Below are 19,269 nucleotides of genomic sequence, written 5' to 3'. Positions count from 1 at the left end.
GCCGTCGCCGGATCGCACCGTCCCTGCACAGAAAACTACCACAGACGCCCAGAAAGACCGCCCACGTTGGCCGTCAAAACCAGGCTGCCAAACCACAAGCCATAGCCACCTCTTCTCCCGACCTCAGCCCAGGGCATTGAAGTGCCCGTCCGGCAGCCAGCAACAGACGACGCGGCTGAAGCTGGCGCTATCCATGGCCGCCGCCGGACAGGGAACAATCTGGTGGGTTTGTGCTCTCTTGCGGTGCTCGGGCTAGAGAGAGTTCTCTAGTCTAGGGTTTTCTAACTGCAATGAAAAACCATCGATGTACAATTATAATTTAGTGCCTGTTTTTTCCATGCATTGATATTAATTTTAACATCTTTATGATATTTTATTTTTAATACATTTTTAGCTGATCATATAACTTTTATATAAAATTTTGATAAAATTTCCATCAATAATCAATAATTTCTCAATATTATCGATGGATAATTTCTTGATATTTTTATTAAAATTTCTATTTTTTCAAGTATCGATATTTTCATAATTTTTGATATTTTGGTGATCGGTCCAATGAGGCAATGGACTGAATGAAGGATGAAAAACTGGTGGTTATAAAGATGGCGCAGAGCGACGAGGAGAGGAAAGGAGGCGAGAAAAAGAGAGTTTGGGCGGGCGAGAATGATAAAGTTACAGTGCCATCTGAAGCTGATGTATCCAACCACACCTACAAAATTATCCATTGGGGATTTTACGTCAAAACTCAAACTCCCGTCACCCTCTCCATCTCCATCTCCATCTCCTAGTGCTCTTCTCCTTTGCACGAATTTCAAATCCAGCTTAACCTCAAAACCAGATTCTATCAAGTGCTTTTGTAACAAAACTGACAACACCCAACAAGTCTCTCCCTCTTCTCAGGTACCCATTTTGAAACTTTCTTCATTCATATTCAGACAGCAGTTTTAATATGGAATGCCCCCATTGTTTGTGATTTTAAACTACAGGGCTTCTCAGCACTGGCGGCAGATAGTCCATGGGACATTGCAACTGTGTGGAGCACTCTGGCTTTCTATATCTTCAGTTTGCACATTCCTCTTAGTTTTGGAGGTTTGTCTGTGGTTGCTTATGTACTGAATCAGCCTGTTCTTGATCCACAGATTGAGGTGACCTTGTTTCTTTTATCATGTCATTAGAATTGAGCAGAACTTGGATTTGCACAACACTTGTTTTTTGTATTAATCAAAAGGTGTTGGCTAATCATAATTCCCTGACCCTCATTTTAACATTTAAATGTTGGTATATCTATTTAGGGACTCTATATTGAATTGAGGCTAATGAACCACCATATAATCAAATCAAGTAGCTCATCCAATCCCTCTGTTTGCATCAAAATATGATTTCATTTGTTTGGTTACGACACTTAATGACTCAAAATTGAAACAAGCAACAGTTAAGTATCAAGTAACATAACATTGTGTCCTCTGCCCCCTTAGTTTTTGGTTCAATGGATGACTTTCTTGGTAGTGGCCCTCCAAGGATTCTGTTATCCACTGTTGCTCAGGTTGAACATATTATCTATGGAGAGTGTACTGCTGGAACTCTTTGCAATTCTCAATTTGAAAGAGCTTAGTTTTGTATTGATTTTTTTTTTTCTTTTGGTGGTGTAGGCAATATCGTTGCTTGGAGCTCAGTTTCTAGAGCTCATTGCAGCAATGCTTCTTCTGCAGAGTACTGCTAAGCCACAGTATAAGTTTGCGAACTTCTTCAAAGCTAACAAATTGTCAAAAGAGAGGAGCTGGCTGTTGGTATCAGCTGTAGGATTTGGGTTTCTCTTTGTGTTGGTTTTCCTTACGTCTTTTCTTGCTGATAGATTCATTGGTCCAAAGGTTGGTATCTTGAACCTATCTGCTTTTGTTTTTTTGCTTTTATTATAAGGTTTAATGAATCAAACAGGACCAAACTTACTTGAATAAATGAAAACACATATGATTGCCTAGTTTTTATCTTTTTATCTTTCCAGAACTGTAGTTCATGCTTCAGGAAAATCGGAAGACAAGTGAGGCATTATCATTTTTCTGTCCTTGTTCCAAAAAAAGAAAAAGAAAAAATAAATGATGGTGATAATGTCATAATAATGAAAGAAAGCATACTAATTATATAGGTATACAAATAAGGTAATGGTTTTGAGAATAATCCAAGCAATCTGATGAGTAATATCAGCATTATGCAAGACTGATTTTAGAGAGGAGGTCCTTGGCTGATGGACCTAATCACCGATGATCTTCCAGATTACTTGCTTTTTGTTTGTATTTTATTGTGTTTGGGTATGTGGTAGCCCTTCGGTTGGAATTTATCCACTGGGTATGGAATGGGCAAAGTTTTGTTAAGGCCACTATTTGGCACCTCATTTTCATTCACAAGTTTTTCCTAAAATAAAAACTACATATGATTAAACAAAAAAATGTTTTAGATGTAATAGTATGTTTTCAGTTTTTCTGTTTATGTCGCTGATTTTAGGACCTTTCAAGTTCATCACTGTTAAGGGCAATCACCTGTGGTTTACTTTCAACTAGTTTGTGCTCATTTAGGTTTACTAGAAGTGGCTTGTAGAATTCAAATAAAGAAATATACTATGTTAAATTCATCTTCAAACTACTTCAGACAAGAAGATATATTTTGAAAGGACCTAAGAAGAAATGAAGAAAAGGATGGTAGTGTGATCCTAAGTGAATGGACATTTTCAGGATTAATCCAAGCTTTAAGTTAGACCTGAGTTTCGGATCAGTTCTCTGGCTTAATCTTCGAGTCTGTTTCGATAAGATTTATTCTGTCAAAGCAAATTTCTCTTAATCCCAAACTAATTGCTTTGAGAAAGGGTATGTGCTGTGAGATCAGACTAGCACACGTATTCTGTTCTCAGCTAATCCTCTATATCATTTATACAACAGAAATATTAAGCTATTGCTCTGTGTCGAAGCATTATGCATCTGAACTTTTCATACATGCATGATGGATCTGACTCTTTAATAATATTGAAGCTATTTCTTTGCTTTGAAGCTGTTCTTAATAATGTGTATTACAGAATTTTCGCAGTCTATAACAACCACTGTAGAGTTAACCATTTGGCAAGTAATTTATTTTACACTAATCGGTTGCAGGATATAAACAACCCTGTACTGAAGGAAATCCTGCTAAGCAGCGACATCTCAAAAGCTGCATGTTTCTTTGTATACTGCGTTATTACTCCCCTGCTGGAAGAGACTGTTTACCGAGGTTTTTTATTGACATCAATGTCATCCACCATGAAATGGCAGTCAGCTGTTTTGATAAGCTCAGCTATATTTAGTGCAGCTCACTTCTCTGGTGAGAATTTCCTACAGTTGTTTATTATTGGATGTGTCCTTGGATGCTCTTATTGTTGGACTGGAAACTTGGGTTCCTCCATTTTAATACATTCCCTTTACAACGCCCTGACCCTAATGATAACATTCTTATCCTAAGCTCACATCTAAGTCTCATGGAGAGTTTTGTCATGTTTCTTGAAAGGGAACCCTAATTTTGCCTCAGGTCATTGACTAAGAGTTTTTAATCACTGTAACCATGGCATCCTAGTTTTAATCCCCAAAAACCAGTCTCTTCCTCTTTACTTTTATTACCTTTTGTGACCGTAAAGAAAGCCTTAAGTTGAGACAGAGACACCCTGTCAAAATTTACTTTGACAGCCCACCCAAATTCAAATGAAGCCGAAGGAGCGGTCCCAATAATTGTGCATCGGCAACTAGTGCATAGTTGGGTCGTGGTTTTCAAATAAAGAAAAAGGAAAAAGACCCACAATGACGCGTCTTGTTCGGGCCCAACAATAAGTAAGTGGAAAGACACCTAATGCTTATTCCGCAATCAACGTAAGCACGTTTACGATGGAAGCCTTTCCTCGTTGGATGGCCGCCACGTGTGCCCCTATGAGTCATTTGACTACGATGGATGCCTTTCCCCGTTGGATGATCGCCACGTGTGCCCCTGTGAATCATTGATATCTAGGTGACCACCACATCTCCTCTTTCTTCTTCTTCTTCTTCTTCTTCTTCTTGTCTTCTCCTGTCCCTCTTGCTGTTTGTTGTAAAGCAGAAGCAACGCCCTGCTCTGAGTTTGTGCGAGACTAATACATAAGAAAGAAAGAGAAATCAAGAGGAAGTAATGGGTGGGTTTGAGCAGCAAGTGAAGAAGAGGGCCTATGAGCTCAAGACCATAGTCAAGAAGGGTGTCAGGGTTGTGGGGGATTCATGCAAGAAAGGCTGGCTTAAGGTCAAGCACATCAGACGCTAGCCACCCCATTACTTTCACATCTATCTGTAGGTGTGCTTTGCTTTTTTTTTTTTTTTTTTTTATGTAAACATCTGCTCTATCCTTTCTTTGAATTTTGCTTGTCTCAAAGTTTATTGAATTTTTTATTTTTGGTTCTTGTATTGGTTTGGTTTTGATTTTCAAAGTAACCTGTTGTTCATATATATAGCTTCTTTTGTTTTTGTCCAAAGTTGTGCCTTTTGAATTGAATCTCTTCTCACCAGAGTTACGTTGATCAGATCCATGTTATTGGCTATCTTCCGGCAATCGACCGGTTTATATATACATGAATACATCTCTTGAACAAATATATGATTTACAGCTTATACGATTCACTAACTTTTGAGTATTAGGCAGGCTGTTTAGGTTTTGAATCGCCCAACAAAACTCTTTACTAGTTTTTCTTTGATTGAATTCCGAGAAATTAACAAGCCCTTTATCCGAGGCATATTTGACCCAATCTCGGCCATTCATCTCAGATATCGGCTGCATGAGCAGCTTGTCTTTGTTAAAGGACTCCAGCACATAAATCTCAGCCTTCTTTTGCGTTTAACACCTTGTTAGACAGGCCGGATCGAGATGCCGACATAATTTTTGTTTTTGTCGTACTCTGCTCTTTCTCAAGTTCCGACGAAGGGCACGTTTATTTACTTGGAAGGAAAGTGAATGATTACGGGGTAAAAACATTCCTGCGTTTACTAACACATAAAGGAATCAGAATGATTCCGGGTAAAAGAAATCCTGCGTTTACTAACACATGAAGGAATCAGAATGGATGTAGGTCCCACCTCCTTATCAGGAATCGATTCCTGAATACTCAGGAATTCGATTACGAAGGGGGGAGATGAGTTTAGGAATAATTCCTCCGGAATCAATACCGATTCCTTTCTTCTCACATTCCATTTGTCTCCGATTTATAAGTAAACGTGCCATAAAACTCTAAAATAGTGCCCAAGTTGATTATCAGATTATATATTTTAGGTATTTAATTGGAAATTTTTCTATGCCCAGGCGGCGCGAGTGATCTAAATAGATAATCTCAGCTTTTAATATTTATAATCACCATCTTTTTTTAATAATAATAAATAAATATTTGATGTTATCCAACAGCCGTTTATTCGTATCGGTGCAAGCACCAAAATGAACTCTAAGGCCTTGTTTGGTTGGTGGAAAGGAAAGGAATCACTTTCCTTTCCTTTGGGAAAGTGAATCCGAAGGGGGGGGGGGAGGGAACCAATTTCCTCTACTTTTTCCTTTCCTATGGGAAAGTGTTTCCCTTCTGTCCCAAACGCAGGAAATGAAAGTTTTTCCTTTCCCAATGCCCACTTTCCGAGAAACAAACATAGCCTAACAGTCCAAAGCGATTTCATGAGTGTCATGGTGTCACTTATAGGAAGTGCTATCTTGAACATTATTTAAGATATGTTTTATATTCTTTTTAGGAGAACACATCATCCATATTAATATTATGATGCTAGTACCCAATTTTTTTTCTTTAACTTGTATGCAAATGGCTTAGCTTGTTTTTTACAATATCGATTATTTTAAATAATAAGTTACATATCACTGATATTTAAGATACTTTTTTGAATCTCAACTGATGGTATATAATTTTTATTTTATCATACATAAAAGTAGTAAACAATTTGGGCCTATTACTGTAAAGACACTGGCCCAATACTGAACCAAAGCATTTTTACTGGCTGAATTTAAAATTTCAAATACGAGAAAAAGTAGGAAGAACAATTGCTGTAAATAAAAAGGTAAAGAACATGTTAACAGCAGAACTAAATTAACAATTAGATTCCAAAAGGACTCCAAGTGCTATTTACAAACAAAAATGTTTTTCTTTTTACAAGAGTTGACCGAAATAAGAAAATACTACTCTCCACTTTATGGGCACTCCTTCGACACTGAAATTAAAAGAACCCGCAAACACAACAAAACGAGGAATGAGCAAAAAGCACACTTAGTGAATTATTTGAATAATAAGCCAATAACATCACTCAAGAACATCACAGCTACAAGATTCAAAATCATAGCAATAACAAGTCACCAAGAAGTAATTAGTTAGCTAACCAAACAGCCACTTGAAAATAGATCAACACATTTCACCAAAAAGAATCAAGCTGCCACTGCAAGCTCATAAATCAATTGAGATGCCACTGCATACCCACAGATCAACACAATGATCAAAATCATTTCATAAAAAAGAATCAAGCTGCCACTGCAAGCTCATAAATCAATTTGATATGCCACAGGTTGAATATCATATGGGAATGCCACCGCAAACCCGTTAACTAAAATAATATTAGGAATGTCACGGCAAATCTATTAGCTAAAATGGGTTACCACAACCCAGGGTTAGCACATCCCAAATGATCGTGCCACACATGGTCACGTCATAATAGTAATGTGCACATTGCCAGTACCACTCTCTTACTGACTAGAGGATTCTAAATTAATAAATAGTTTTCATGTTCCCACCACACAAATCGGGAAAATCAAATGTAGAGTTCGTAATCATTAAAACACACTGAAGGGGGAAAGGAAAGGAAAGGAATCACGTCATAACAGTACCACTCTAAGGCCTTGTTTGGTTGGTGGAAAGGAAAGGAATCACTTTCCTTTCCTTTGGGAAAGTGAATCCGAAGGGGGGGGGGGGGGGAGGGAACCAATTTCCTCTACTTTTTCCTTTCCTATGGGAAAGTGTTTCCCTTCTGTCCCAAACGCAGGAAATGAAAGTTTTTCCTTTCCCAATGCCCACTTTCCGAGAAACAAACATAGCCTAACAGTCCAAAGCGATTTCATGAGTGTCATGGTGTCACTTATAGGAAGTGCTATCTTGAACATTATTTAAGATATGTTTTATATTCTTTTTAGGAGAACACATCATCCATATTAATATTATGATGCTAGTACCCAATTTTTTTTCTTTAACTTGTATGCAAATGGCTTAGCTTGTTTTTTACAATATCGATTATTTTAAATAATAAGTTACATATCACTGATATTTAAGATACTTTTTTGAATCTCAACTGATGGTATATAATTTTTATTTTATCATACATAAAAGTAGTAAACAATTTGGGCCTATTACTGTAAAGACACTGGCCCAATACTGAACCAAAGCATTTTTACTGGCTGAATTTAAAATTTCAAATACGAGAAAAAGTAGGAAGAACAATTGCTGTAAATAAAAAGGTAAAGAACATGTTAACAGCAGAACTAAATTAACAATTAGATTCCAAAAGGACTCCAAGTGCTATTTACAAACAAAAATGTTTTTCTTTTTACAAGAGTTGACCGAAATAAGAAAATACTACTCTCCACTTTATGGGCACTCCTTCGACACTGAAATTAAAAGAACCCGCAAACACAACAAAACGAGGAATGAGCAAAAAGCACACTTAGTGAATTATTTGAATAATAAGCCAATAACATCACTCAAGAACATCACAGCTACAAGATTCAAAATCATAGCAATAACAAGTCACCAAGAAGTAATTAGTTAGCTAACCAAACAGCCACTTGAAAATAGATCAACACATTTCACCAAAAAGAATCAAGCTGCCACTGCAAGCTCATAAATCAATTGAGATGCCACTGCATACCCACAGATCAACACAATGATCAAAATCATTTCATAAAAAAGAATCAAGCTGCCACTGCAAGCTCATAAATCAATTTGATATGCCACAGGTTGAATATCATATGGGAATGCCACCGCAAACCCGTTAACTAAAATAATATTAGGAATGTCACGGCAAATCTATTAGCTAAAATGGGTTACCACAACCCAGGGTTAGCACATCCCAAATGATCGTGCCACACATGGTCACGTCATAATAGTAATGTGCACATTGCCAGTACCACTCTCTTACTGACTAGAGGATTCTAAATTAATAAATAGTTTTCATGTTCCCACCACACAAATCGGGAAAATCAAATGTAGAGTTCGTAATCATTAAAACACACTGAAGGGGGAAAGGAAAGGAAAGGAATCACGTCATAACAGTACCACTCTAAGGCCTTGTTTGGTTGGTGGAAAGGAAAGGAATCACTTTCCTTTCCTTTGGGAAAGTGAATCCGAAGGGGGGGGGGGGGGGGGGAGGGAACCAATTTCCTCTACTTTTTCCTTTCCTATGGGAAAGTGTTTCCCTTCTGTCCCAAACGCAGGAAATGAAAGTTTTTCCTTTCCCAATGCCCACTTTCCGAGAAACAAACATAGCCTAACAGTCCAAAGCGATTTCATGAGTGTCATGGTGTCACTTATAGGAAGTGCTATCTTGAACATTATTTAAGATATGTTTTATATTCTTTTTAGGAGAACACATCATCCATATTAATATTATGATGCTAGTACCCAATTTTTTTTCTTTAACTTGTATGCAAATGGCTTAGCTTGTTTTTTACAATATCGATTATTTTAAATAATAAGTTACATATCACTGATATTTAAGATACTTTTTTGAATCTCAACTGATGGTATATAATTTTTATTTTATCATACATAAAAGTAGTAAACAATTTGGGCCTATTACTGTAAAGACACTGGCCCAATACTGAACCAAAGCATTTTTACTGGCTGAATTTAAAATTTCAAATACGAGAAAAAGTAGGAAGAACAATTGCTGTAAATAAAAAGGTAAAGAACATGTTAACAGCAGAACTAAATTAACAATTAGATTCCAAAAGGACTCCAAGTGCTATTTACAAACAAAAATGTTTTTCTTTTTACAAGAGTTGACCGAAATAAGAAAATACTACTCTCCACTTTATGGGCACTCCTTCGACACTGAAATTAAAAGAACCCGCAAACACAACAAAACGAGGAATGAGCAAAAAGCACACTTAGTGAATTATTTGAATAATAAGCCAATAACATCACTCAAGAACATCACAGCTACAAGATTCAAAATCATAGCAATAACAAGTCACCAAGAAGTAATTAGTTAGCTAACCAAACAGCCACTTGAAAATAGATCAACACATTTCACCAAAAAGAATCAAGCTGCCACTGCAAGCTCATAAATCAATTGAGATGCCACTGCATACCCACAGATCAACACAATGATCAAAATCATTTCATAAAAAAGAATCAAGCTGCCACTGCAAGCTCATAAATCAATTTGATATGCCACAGGTTGAATATCATATGGGAATGCCACCGCAAACCCGTTAACTAAAATAATATTAGGAATGTCACGGCAAATCTATTAGCTAAAATGGGTTACCACAACCCAGGGTTAGCACATCCCAAATGATCGTGCCACACATGGTCACGTCATAATAGTAATGTGCACATTGCCAGTACCACTCTCTTACTGACTAGAGGATTCTAAATTAATAAATAGTTTTCATGTTCCCACCACACAAATCGGGAAAATCAAATGTAGAGTTCGTAATCATTAAAACACACTGAAATCAAACCACACTCAAAGGCTCGAATGTCACCAATGATAACACAATTTAAGTAGTCCATCAAGTAGGCAAGCCAAGGCCAATTTTCAGGAATTGTGAAAACAAGAGACATAATAATAACAAGGATACCAATTTTGAAAAGAAACATAGAAGTCACACTAGCAAGGAAACCAAAGGCTAAGATAGAAAACTAAAACAATTGGAATAAGCCAATTCAAACATCATAAATGAATTAACTCACAAAGCAAAGAACACTAGTTTCCAAAATTAAACCTCATGACCAAAATATACTCAACACTAAACTAACTGCATGATAAGAATCAGACATCTAAAACTACAGATTGTGCAAAGTTATCACTAGAACAAGTAACTCACAACAACATCTCAAGCTCGTCATGAGAGTGAGTGAAGTAAAATCATGATCTAACCAATCTGAAAATTCCAAAAGGCACAGTTTATGAACATAGGTACAGATATACAAAGCTAGAGTGAATGATGCATTTAGGCCAAAAATACAATATGAAGCAAACATACAATCAGTAGCTCCAAATCAGCCAATCCTCACTATACTTTATTTCCAATATAATCATAGAAAATCAATCGAGAAGTTGAAAAAGCTACCATCTTTAACCGCAGTCAATAACCATGTACGAGCAGCAACAAAAGATAATTTGATCAAAACCCAAAAAGTGAAAAAATGGACTCTCAAGAAAAAGTGCAAGGAGAAAATAAGGAAATTAAACCACCCAATCCAAGTCTAATAAGTCATTGATAAGAGACCTCATAGCCACAAGAATAATTTCAGAGAGAACATAATGAACACTATAAAATCAGGAAAGCATAATATCAAGAAAACCCAATTTCAAGCCTCGAAGGCACTCACACAACTATACAATTGAACAAAGGCATCAATTCCAGAAACATGAATCCAATACTAACTAGAAGTGATAATCAATTAAATGACTTCTAATAGAACTATAAACGAACAACCAAGTTAAAATAATTCCAAAACCGTGCTATCAAACATCTATCATAATCAATAGTGAACACCTCAATAGTTTTGCAAAACTCCAGAGATTTCCGAAGTAAAACCAACAATGAACACAATGTAACAAAAGCATAACCAAGTACAAAGTCACTCATCGTAAGGCAAGGCAAACATAGACAGTAAACAAACTAAAACAAAGCCCTCCACTTCAGAAACTTTCTCCCCTTTTGCCTTTCTACAAATCTGATCAAAAGCAGAAAGCCAAACTCTCAAATGTTCACCTTTGCTTCTGAAAATCAATCTAGACCCTCTAGCTTCTCTCCCCTCAAAAATCATAAATACCCAATTCGCAGCCTTCGATAACAACCCAAACTCTCCAACTCTATCCTCTTCCTCTCTTCTCCTTTCCTCTTGCGTCCTTCTTCTTCCCCCTTCTCCTCTGTATGTTGTCTTCTCTTTCTGTTTTTTTTTTCTTTCCTTTTTTTTTCTTCTTCTCTTCTCCTCTCCCTTTTCCCGTCTCCTTCTCCCTCCTTTAGTTAGCCACTAGCCGTTCTTATCTCCCCAAAATAAAAGAGAACAATATAACAATAAAAAGAAAATAGAACAATTAACTAATAGATGTTCAAGTAAATCCAGAATATGTGTCTGGCCTAAACTTTAGGTTACTTGCTTTAGTTGTAATATGGTTAACATTAGAGATATTCTCGGAGATATTTGTAGATATCCAATCAATGTACGATTACCTTTCCATATACGACTCTATTACTCTGCTTGTAATCCTCTATATAAAGAGGCCCCTATTATCAATGAAAGCACGACTCAATTCTCTCCCAATTTCAATTTTCTTTAAACATGTTATCAACACGAAGCCCTAACCCTGAAACCCTAAAATCGTAGCCTTCAAACCCTAGCAACCACCGACCCCCACCTTGAAGCTCTCGATCCCAAGAACTAGGATCCAAGAAGGCAGAAAAAAAAAGGAGGAAGTAGCGGCCCAGAAAAAGAGGAAGAAAGCATCTGCCCCCGCCCTAGTAAAAGGAAGAAGAAGAAAAAGGGGACGATGCCCTACTGTCAGAAGAAGAAAAGAAAAGAAAAAAAGGGAACGACCCCACTGTCAGAAGAAGAAAAGAAAGAAAAAAAGGGAACGGCCCACAATTTTTAGCTGAAGTCAAGGCCCAGCTAGAAAAAAACCTAATCCTCAGTAGGCCTGGGCCGAAGCTAAAGAAAAAAAAGGAAGGACAACCCACCAGCCAAACGATTCCAGCCAACCACCTCCGGCGATGATTTCAGACCAAATTCCGACGACGATTTCCAGCCACCTCTGGCAATTTTGCTACACTTTTCAAGGTATGTTTTAAATGTTCTATTGGTGACTTCCTCCCTGATGGCCCTGTATCGTTCTTCATCAAAGGTTCGTCGCTTCTGCTTGACGGGATAGAAGGATGGCTTGATGCTGAGCTTGTGTTGAATTATGTTGGGAGAGATTCCTGGCATGTCGGCATATGACCATGTGAAGACTGCAGCGTTTTCTTTTAGGAACTGGTGAGCTCAGCTGCTATCTCAGGGGAGAGTTAGGCTCCGATGCACACAGTTCTCTCTGGGTGCTCGTCGGAGATGCTTACAATGCAGTGCGATGTTTCTGAGTTGATGAGCTCTTTCTTGAAGTACTTTTTCTCGTCATCTCTAGGGTCATCAATTTTGTCCATCAACTGTGGTGTGTTGGCTACGTTAAAATTTCATGGCGGCTTCTTGACCTTGACACTGTTGTTGAGTAACATTCTCGTGCAACTTATTGGCTTCCCCTGACAGAACCAATGCCGTTAGGGGTGGGGAACTTCATGAGTAACATGTATCCGGCGATAATGCACTTGAGTTTGTTGAGGGCTGGGCGACCGATGATGGCATTGTACGAGCTGAAGCAATCTACCACAATGAACTCCGTGTGTATTTCCGCTGTATATGAAGCTGTCCCAATGGATAGGCGCATATAATTTGACCCCAGAGGCTGGGTCACATCGCCGGAGAAACTGAGTAGCGGCTCGTGGTCTTACAGGAGCATTCTGTTGCGCTGTAGTTGCTTGTCGCATCCGTTGAATATAACGTTAACGGCGGACCCACTGTCTACCAATACTCTTTCGACGGACCACTTGTCGTTAATTGCAGCACATTATTTGGGCTAGACCTGAAATTTAGGATTGGGTTCGAGTTCTTCAAATTTTTAACCAAACAAAACCTGTGCCCAACAATTCCCAAAAGGAAGATCTAGATTACTTATCTATAACATTAGTCAACTTTAAAGACAATACATGATTTGGCATACTACAGAGATTTAACTTGGGACAATACTTGCCTGACCATATGTTGTCGATCATTTCTAATCATGCCTACAGCTAAACACATGTCCTTTTTTCCTTTTATTATATCTTTTTTTTTTTTTTTTTTTTTTGGTGTAATGAAAGATTTCATTAAAGGGCCAGTCCCTGAGAAGCCACGAAGGCTACAAACACTGAGAATAAGTAAAAAAAAAAAAAAGACCAATGCGCCCCTAAATCGGATTGAAATAGGATAAAGTCAGCGAAGAACACAAAAAGCTGGAGAAAGATCTCCAGGTGTGGTCAGTCCACCAAGACATCATCATGGGAACATGGAAGCCCGACATTTCGCAGAACCAGCATTAAGGATGGTGGTGGCTGTGCAGCCCATCGCTGAGTATCCACCGTCATAAGGCCTCGTTTGGTTCACGGAAAGCAAAGTAATTCTTTTGTCTTTCCCATGGGAAGGGAAATGAAATTTCCCAACAACTTTCCATTCCGATGTTTGGTAACGTAAGGAAAGTTATCAGGAAAGTTGTTAAAAAGTTGTTAAATAATGTAATAAAAAAATATGTTGTGAGTAATAAATGCAAGGAAAGAAATGGGGAAAGTGATTCATTTGGGGTTTGGAAGGAACCACTTTCCCCTTTATTTTCCCTTCCTTCAGTAAATGATTTCCTTTCCTTTTGCATCCCAAATGTAGGAAAGGAAAAAGTTTCATTTCCTGATACTTACTTTCTGCGAACCAAACGTGGCCTAAGGGCATGCAAGCGAGGCTGCCATGTCCGCAGCTCGATTCGCTTTTCGGAGAATCCAATCCCAGGTAATGTTCTCAAACCAGTTACATTTCCTTCGAATTTCCTCCAATATTACATAGATTTTCCAATATATGCTTGCATGCGTGAGGACGATTCAAATCCGATATTACCAGTTTCGAATCGGACTCGATTCAAATCCTTTTATTATATCCTAATTCAAAGTCTTTCAGTCTTTCTCTTTTTCTTCTCACAACTTTTCTTCCCCAGAACTGCCTCATCTTCCTTTAAGCTATAGGACTCTAAGATTCCCTCTATTGCTTCTGCTTGCTACAAACATGAGAATGCTCCTCGGGGTTTCTTGCAACTTCCTCTACCACGCTTCTGATATTTTGCATCCCAAGTTTCTGTTGATTTGATGTCAAGCTCTTCTTCCCCACATCTCATGGTTATGGTCTACACCGATCAACGTGCCTAAAGAGATGAGGGAGAGAGGGAGAGAAAACAAAGGTGTTGTGTATGAATAGGAAATGGGTGGAGGAAGGGAAGGATATTAGATGTTTGGGAAAAAAAAAAAAAAAAAAAAAAGGAGAAAAACACGTGTTGGGTTTTGGGAGAGACACATCGTGATAATAATAATAATAATAATGAGGAGTTTCTTTTACAGTTTTACTCTTGCTTGAATAATAATTTCGAACAAGCAAACGGGTGGTTGACAACTGATTCACGCTAACAAAAACCGCATCCTGACCGTTGACAGCTCAACGCCTTATCTGAAATGGAATGGAACACACCTAAACTAAAGGCACATATGCTGGGTCGGAATACGAATATACCACTCGTATTAACCGGGATAATCTATTAATCTATAGAGAAAGGTAAAATCCAAAAATCCTGAAAAAAAAAAAAAGAATCCCGAATTCCGACCAGCCCTTTGCGAAATCGGTTGGAGCATTTGATTTCTCCCTCAACTTTCTCCGAGTCTCCAAACACCTGACCTACGGAGTGAGTTTGTGTTGAGCTTCGATTGCAATGGAGATGGCTATGGAGGAGTCGTGCTCTCATTCGCTTCTCTTCCTCACCCGCCACGACGGACGAACTCCTCGCTTTCTGAAAAATCCTATACAGAGTACGCCTCGAATATGTAGTTGTAGGATTTTCCAAGCTTATTTCTAGATTTACCTTGTTTTAATTTTCGCTTTCAAGTTGTACTTAGAGCGGAAATCTTCGGGTTATTGTGAATTTGTGCTCTAGATTCTGGTGAATTTCTTCTTAGATTGCTGATGTTTGTGAAGAATAGACTGAGGTCGGTAAATTTCTAGGGTTTGTTTGTTTGGATTGGGCTTTTAGGGTGAATTGTGTGTGGCCTAGTTTCCCTTGAAAAAGAAGGAAATTTGGGATTGAATACAAATTGAACTTGTACATGGATACTGCACTCTGAACTCAAATCTTGGTTGAAGTTGATCTTTGGTGGTCTGGAAATTTTAATGGCGGGAAGGTGGGATCTTGGGCTTCCAAAGGCTAAAGCTTGTAGTCTTCGAGAGCAAGCAACAAGAACAATTCTTCGCAATGTGAGGTCACAAGGGCACACATATGTTGAGGTCAGGGAAGATGGGAAGAAGTTCATTTTCTTCTGTACTCTGTGCCTTGCACCGTGCTATAGCGATAAGGTGCTGTTTGATCACTTGAAGGGTAATCTTCACAATGAGAGATTGGCTGCTGCTAAGGTTACTCTTTTACGACCAAATCCTTGGCCTTTCAATGATGGTGTGGTTTTCTTTGACAATTCATATGAGACTGATAGAGTGTTAGTGACTCCAGATGACAATAAATTTAGGCTGTTGGAGTCTCATGACAATGAGAACAATCTTGCTATTGTCAAATATGGGGAAAATTTGAATACCAATGGCTATGATCATTGCGGTGTTGATGGGCGTGAATGTAATGGGTATATAGATTTGCCAGGCTTGCATTCAAATGTTGGAGTTAAATCCTTTGTTGAGAATTCAACTGCTGATGGAGCAATTTCCTCTGTGGTGATCCCTGGTGTTGTGGTTAGGGATGAAATTACTGATATAGAAGTGAGAGAGGTGGGTTTAGGAGAAATTGCTGCAAGGTTCCTTGGGAAAGATGGCATTAGTAGAATATGGTGTGAATGGTTGGGGGTAAAATCTTTAGACAGTGAGAATTTTTGCAAACTTCCTGAGCATGATTTCGCTGTTGTTACCTTCAGTTATAATATTGATTTGGGTAGAAAGGGTTTACTTGATGATGTAAGGATGTTGCTCTCATCCAGCCCTACAATGGAATCAGGGAATGGTGAAGGCACCGGTTGTAAGAGAAAGAAATCCTTTTCTGACCCTGAGGATATCAGTGACTCTCTAAGTAATCAGTATGATTTGTTTGGGGAAGATTCCTCTGCTTCCAGTGGTCCAGCATCTAGGTTGCTTCTAGACCATTATGATGATCAGCTACCATCACTGAATACAAGATTTATTTTGAACAAATCTATAAGGCGAGAGCTAAGACGGCAACAGCGTTTAGCGTCAGGGAGAATGTGTGATATCTGTCAACAGAGGATGCTTCCTGGGAAAGATGTAGCAACTCTCATGAATGTGAAGACTGGAAGGCTTGCTTGCAGTAGTCGAAATGTGAATGGGGTGAGAGTCCTACACAACTTGCATCCTTTTGCTTTTGACCATGTCCTTTACCAATGTTCTGTAATTCCATCTTTTTTATTTATTTCATAATTCCACATTACAGTCTGTCCGTGCATCTGGATTGGCAAGTAGTTCACATCGTTTAATTTATTTACATGCAGGCTTTTCATGTGTTTCATACTTCCTGCCTTATACACTGGATTCTTCTGTGTGAAGTTGAGATAATCACAAATCAGAATACTGGTTCAAAAGTGAGGAGAAGGTCTAGGAGAAAAACTGCAGCCAAGTGCAATGGAACAGATGCTCAGTTGAAATCTATGACCCCACAAATTTATTCAGTGTTCTGCCCAGAGTGCCAGGGTACTGGTATTGTCGTTGATGGAGATGAACTGGAGAAACCGAATCTTCCTTTGTCTCAGGTTTGCTCTCTGCAGTACAGTTTTAAACTGAGTCTAACTTATCAATTATACTCTTCCCTCTTTCTTTCTTTTCCTTTCACTATTTTCCTCTTTAAGTGGATAGAAATATAAAGAAAATGTGTTTCCCAATAATTAAGCACACAAGATTTGTGATGAGTGTGCATTTATTTTTCACATTTTTTTCTTTAGTTTTTTGTTTTTTCCTTTATAATACAAGTATTGTGAAGCTTTATAAGATATCTTTTCAAACCTTCTTGTATGAAATAAAGTGGTAGGCAGGTCAAAACCTTGGTTAGTTGCTTCTAACCTGTGTTGTAATTGTTAATGTCAGATGTTCACGTATAAGATAAAGGTGAGTGATGCACGTAGAGCATGGATGAAGAGTCCTGAAATGTTGCAGAATTGCTCGACTGGTTTTCATTTTCCCTCCCAATCTGAAGCAGGAATCCAGGTTGCTTTAGGGTTTTGCTATATTCCCATTATAAATGAGAATAACAATCATCGTTCCCAATTAACATTTACTTTTTTAATTTGTCTAGGAGAAGGTGAAAACGCTGAAGTTGTTGCATTTCTATAGAGCACATGAATAGAGAGCTGGCTTCAAGAATAGAAGGGACCCTGCAACTGTGTTTAGTTTCAGAGTAGCATTTATATTTCACTTTTACTTTCCATGCGTAACCCAGGTGTATATGCATGATGAATAGAGTTTGGAGTGGACAGAAGTAGATTGGTAAAGGGCAGTTAGCTTTTGTGGATGTTCCCTAGTTGTGTTCTTAACACAGGTTACATATATGTGGTGTACATTGCTGGCCTGGCATATGTCTACTTAGACTGCATTTCAGTGTGGAATTAAATATATGTAATTATATTGTAAATACCTTCTCAGGCAACTTAATGAGTTATTGCTATGCCTGACGGACATGTGACAATATTTCTGGTTTCTGCCCTTTTCGAAGCACTCTTGGCTTGTTTTTATTTATTTTTTTGTTTGGTGGGCAAAGAATAGAAAGAATACTATAAAGTACCAAACTTTCCAGGTAGCCGGAGTTAATTGAATAGAAACGCAGAGCCTGCTGAGCAGCTTGAGGGAGATACGGTACCCAGACTTGTTGAGAAGGCAACGTCTGTCCTAACTTGGAACAACAGTAGTATTCCATCGGCATCATACTTTTATTTATTTATTAAATTTTTTTTTTAGGATCTTTTCTATACACAGATAAATTCCTGTCCTAAGGTTATCTGCGTCTGATTGTTCTGGTTTCTGAAAGTGAATTTACTAAACGTAGGCATGTTACATGGTGAACAAAAACTAGACGGTCTGATACCCTTTTTTTTTTTTTTTTTTGGCATAGTTTTATTCGTAACATTTCTTAAACTTTTGCCTGAACATTCCCAATGTTTCTTTATGAAGGGTAATCTGTAAAAATTCAATTTACACTTCTAAAATCATCAACCAACCTCAACACTTGGAGTCTACATGCTCCTCACATATAACACCAACTCCACAATGACACAATAACAATAATCCAACAAGATTTAACAATTTTCAAATACACAAATACAAATTCCCACATTTAATACAAATATCTCATAGGTAATCAGAGACCGAATTATATTACAAGTAGGTTAAACGAGTAACCTACAACAAAACTGTAGTAGCGGAAGGATGCTATGCCTCAACTCCTACTATGCCGAACCAATTGATCTGTATACTAAGCATTTGAAAACGAAGGGATTAGGAAAAAATATTTGAAAAACGTTAGATAGAGTAGAGTGGACAAAAATAATATTGTAAAAATAAGAAACGAAAATAATTTAATACTTTCCCACTTGTTATTTCTTGAAAACCACGCATGCAATTCACTTTAGCATAAAAGGAAAGCGTTGATTAACAAATTATGAAAAACATTTTTATCGAGAGCGGAAACCGAAAAAACAAGATTAACGAGTAGTACTTCGCCCAAGCACCCAATTGTGGTAATTGGGTTAGAAACACATACACCCAAAATCAAACAAGTCTCACATCATGACATTCAAATCTAAGCCACCAGTATATCCCTTCTCTCTTGGTGCCACAAATGAAGACTATTTGTCCATCCCCTCTCTTCTAGTGTCTCCGCACCAATTTACAGCTACCAGTACATCGCCTCACTCTTGGTGCTTCACTCCTTCAAGACCACTAGTCCATCATTTATCTTCTAGTGTCTCCGCATCAATTTATAGCTACCAGTACATCCCCTCTGTCCTGGTGCTTAACTCCTTCAACACCACTAATTCTAGTGTCTCGATTAATATAAATCCCAATTCCAAAACAATATTGGAAACCAACACTATAAACAATCGAATATATCAAATACGACACTAACCCAATTATCAAACAATTATTCC

General features: G+C 37.9%; 2 protein-coding genes across 2 annotated transcripts; both read left to right on the top strand.

Annotated features, from left to right (window-relative positions):
• The first annotated feature begins 556 nt into the window (after positions 1 to 556).
• On the top strand, positions 557 to 4,175 carry LOC133724765 (uncharacterized). Its single transcript, XM_062151612.1, has 4 exons — positions 557 to 900; positions 987 to 1,145; positions 1,650 to 1,868; positions 3,141 to 4,175. Exons 1-4 carry the CDS (start codon positions 664 to 666, stop codon positions 3,480 to 3,482), a joined length of 957 nt encoding a protein of 318 aa, XP_062007596.1. The 5' UTR covers positions 557 to 663; the 3' UTR covers positions 3,483 to 4,175.
• A 10,444-nt stretch (positions 4,176 to 14,619) lies between these two features.
• Positions 14,620 to 17,839, top strand: LOC133724762 (uncharacterized). The gene is made up of 4 exons (XM_062151611.1): positions 14,620 to 16,462; positions 16,624 to 16,881; positions 17,213 to 17,332; positions 17,421 to 17,839. The coding sequence occupies exons 1-4, from the start codon at positions 15,290 to 15,292 to the stop codon at positions 17,469 to 17,471; spliced, it is 1,602 nt and encodes a 533-aa protein (XP_062007595.1). The 5' UTR covers positions 14,620 to 15,289; the 3' UTR covers positions 17,472 to 17,839.
• Positions 17,840 to 19,269: the final 1,430 nt, after the last annotated feature.

The sequence above is a fragment of the Rosa rugosa genome, chromosome 1 (assembly GCF_958449725.1).
Source record: "Rosa rugosa chromosome 1, drRosRugo1.1, whole genome shotgun sequence".
In the NCBI taxonomy this organism is placed as follows: domain Eukaryota; kingdom Viridiplantae; phylum Streptophyta; class Magnoliopsida; order Rosales; family Rosaceae; genus Rosa; species Rosa rugosa.
Note: the sequence above shows the minus strand (reverse complement) of the source record. Positions and strands in the feature narration are given on the sequence as shown.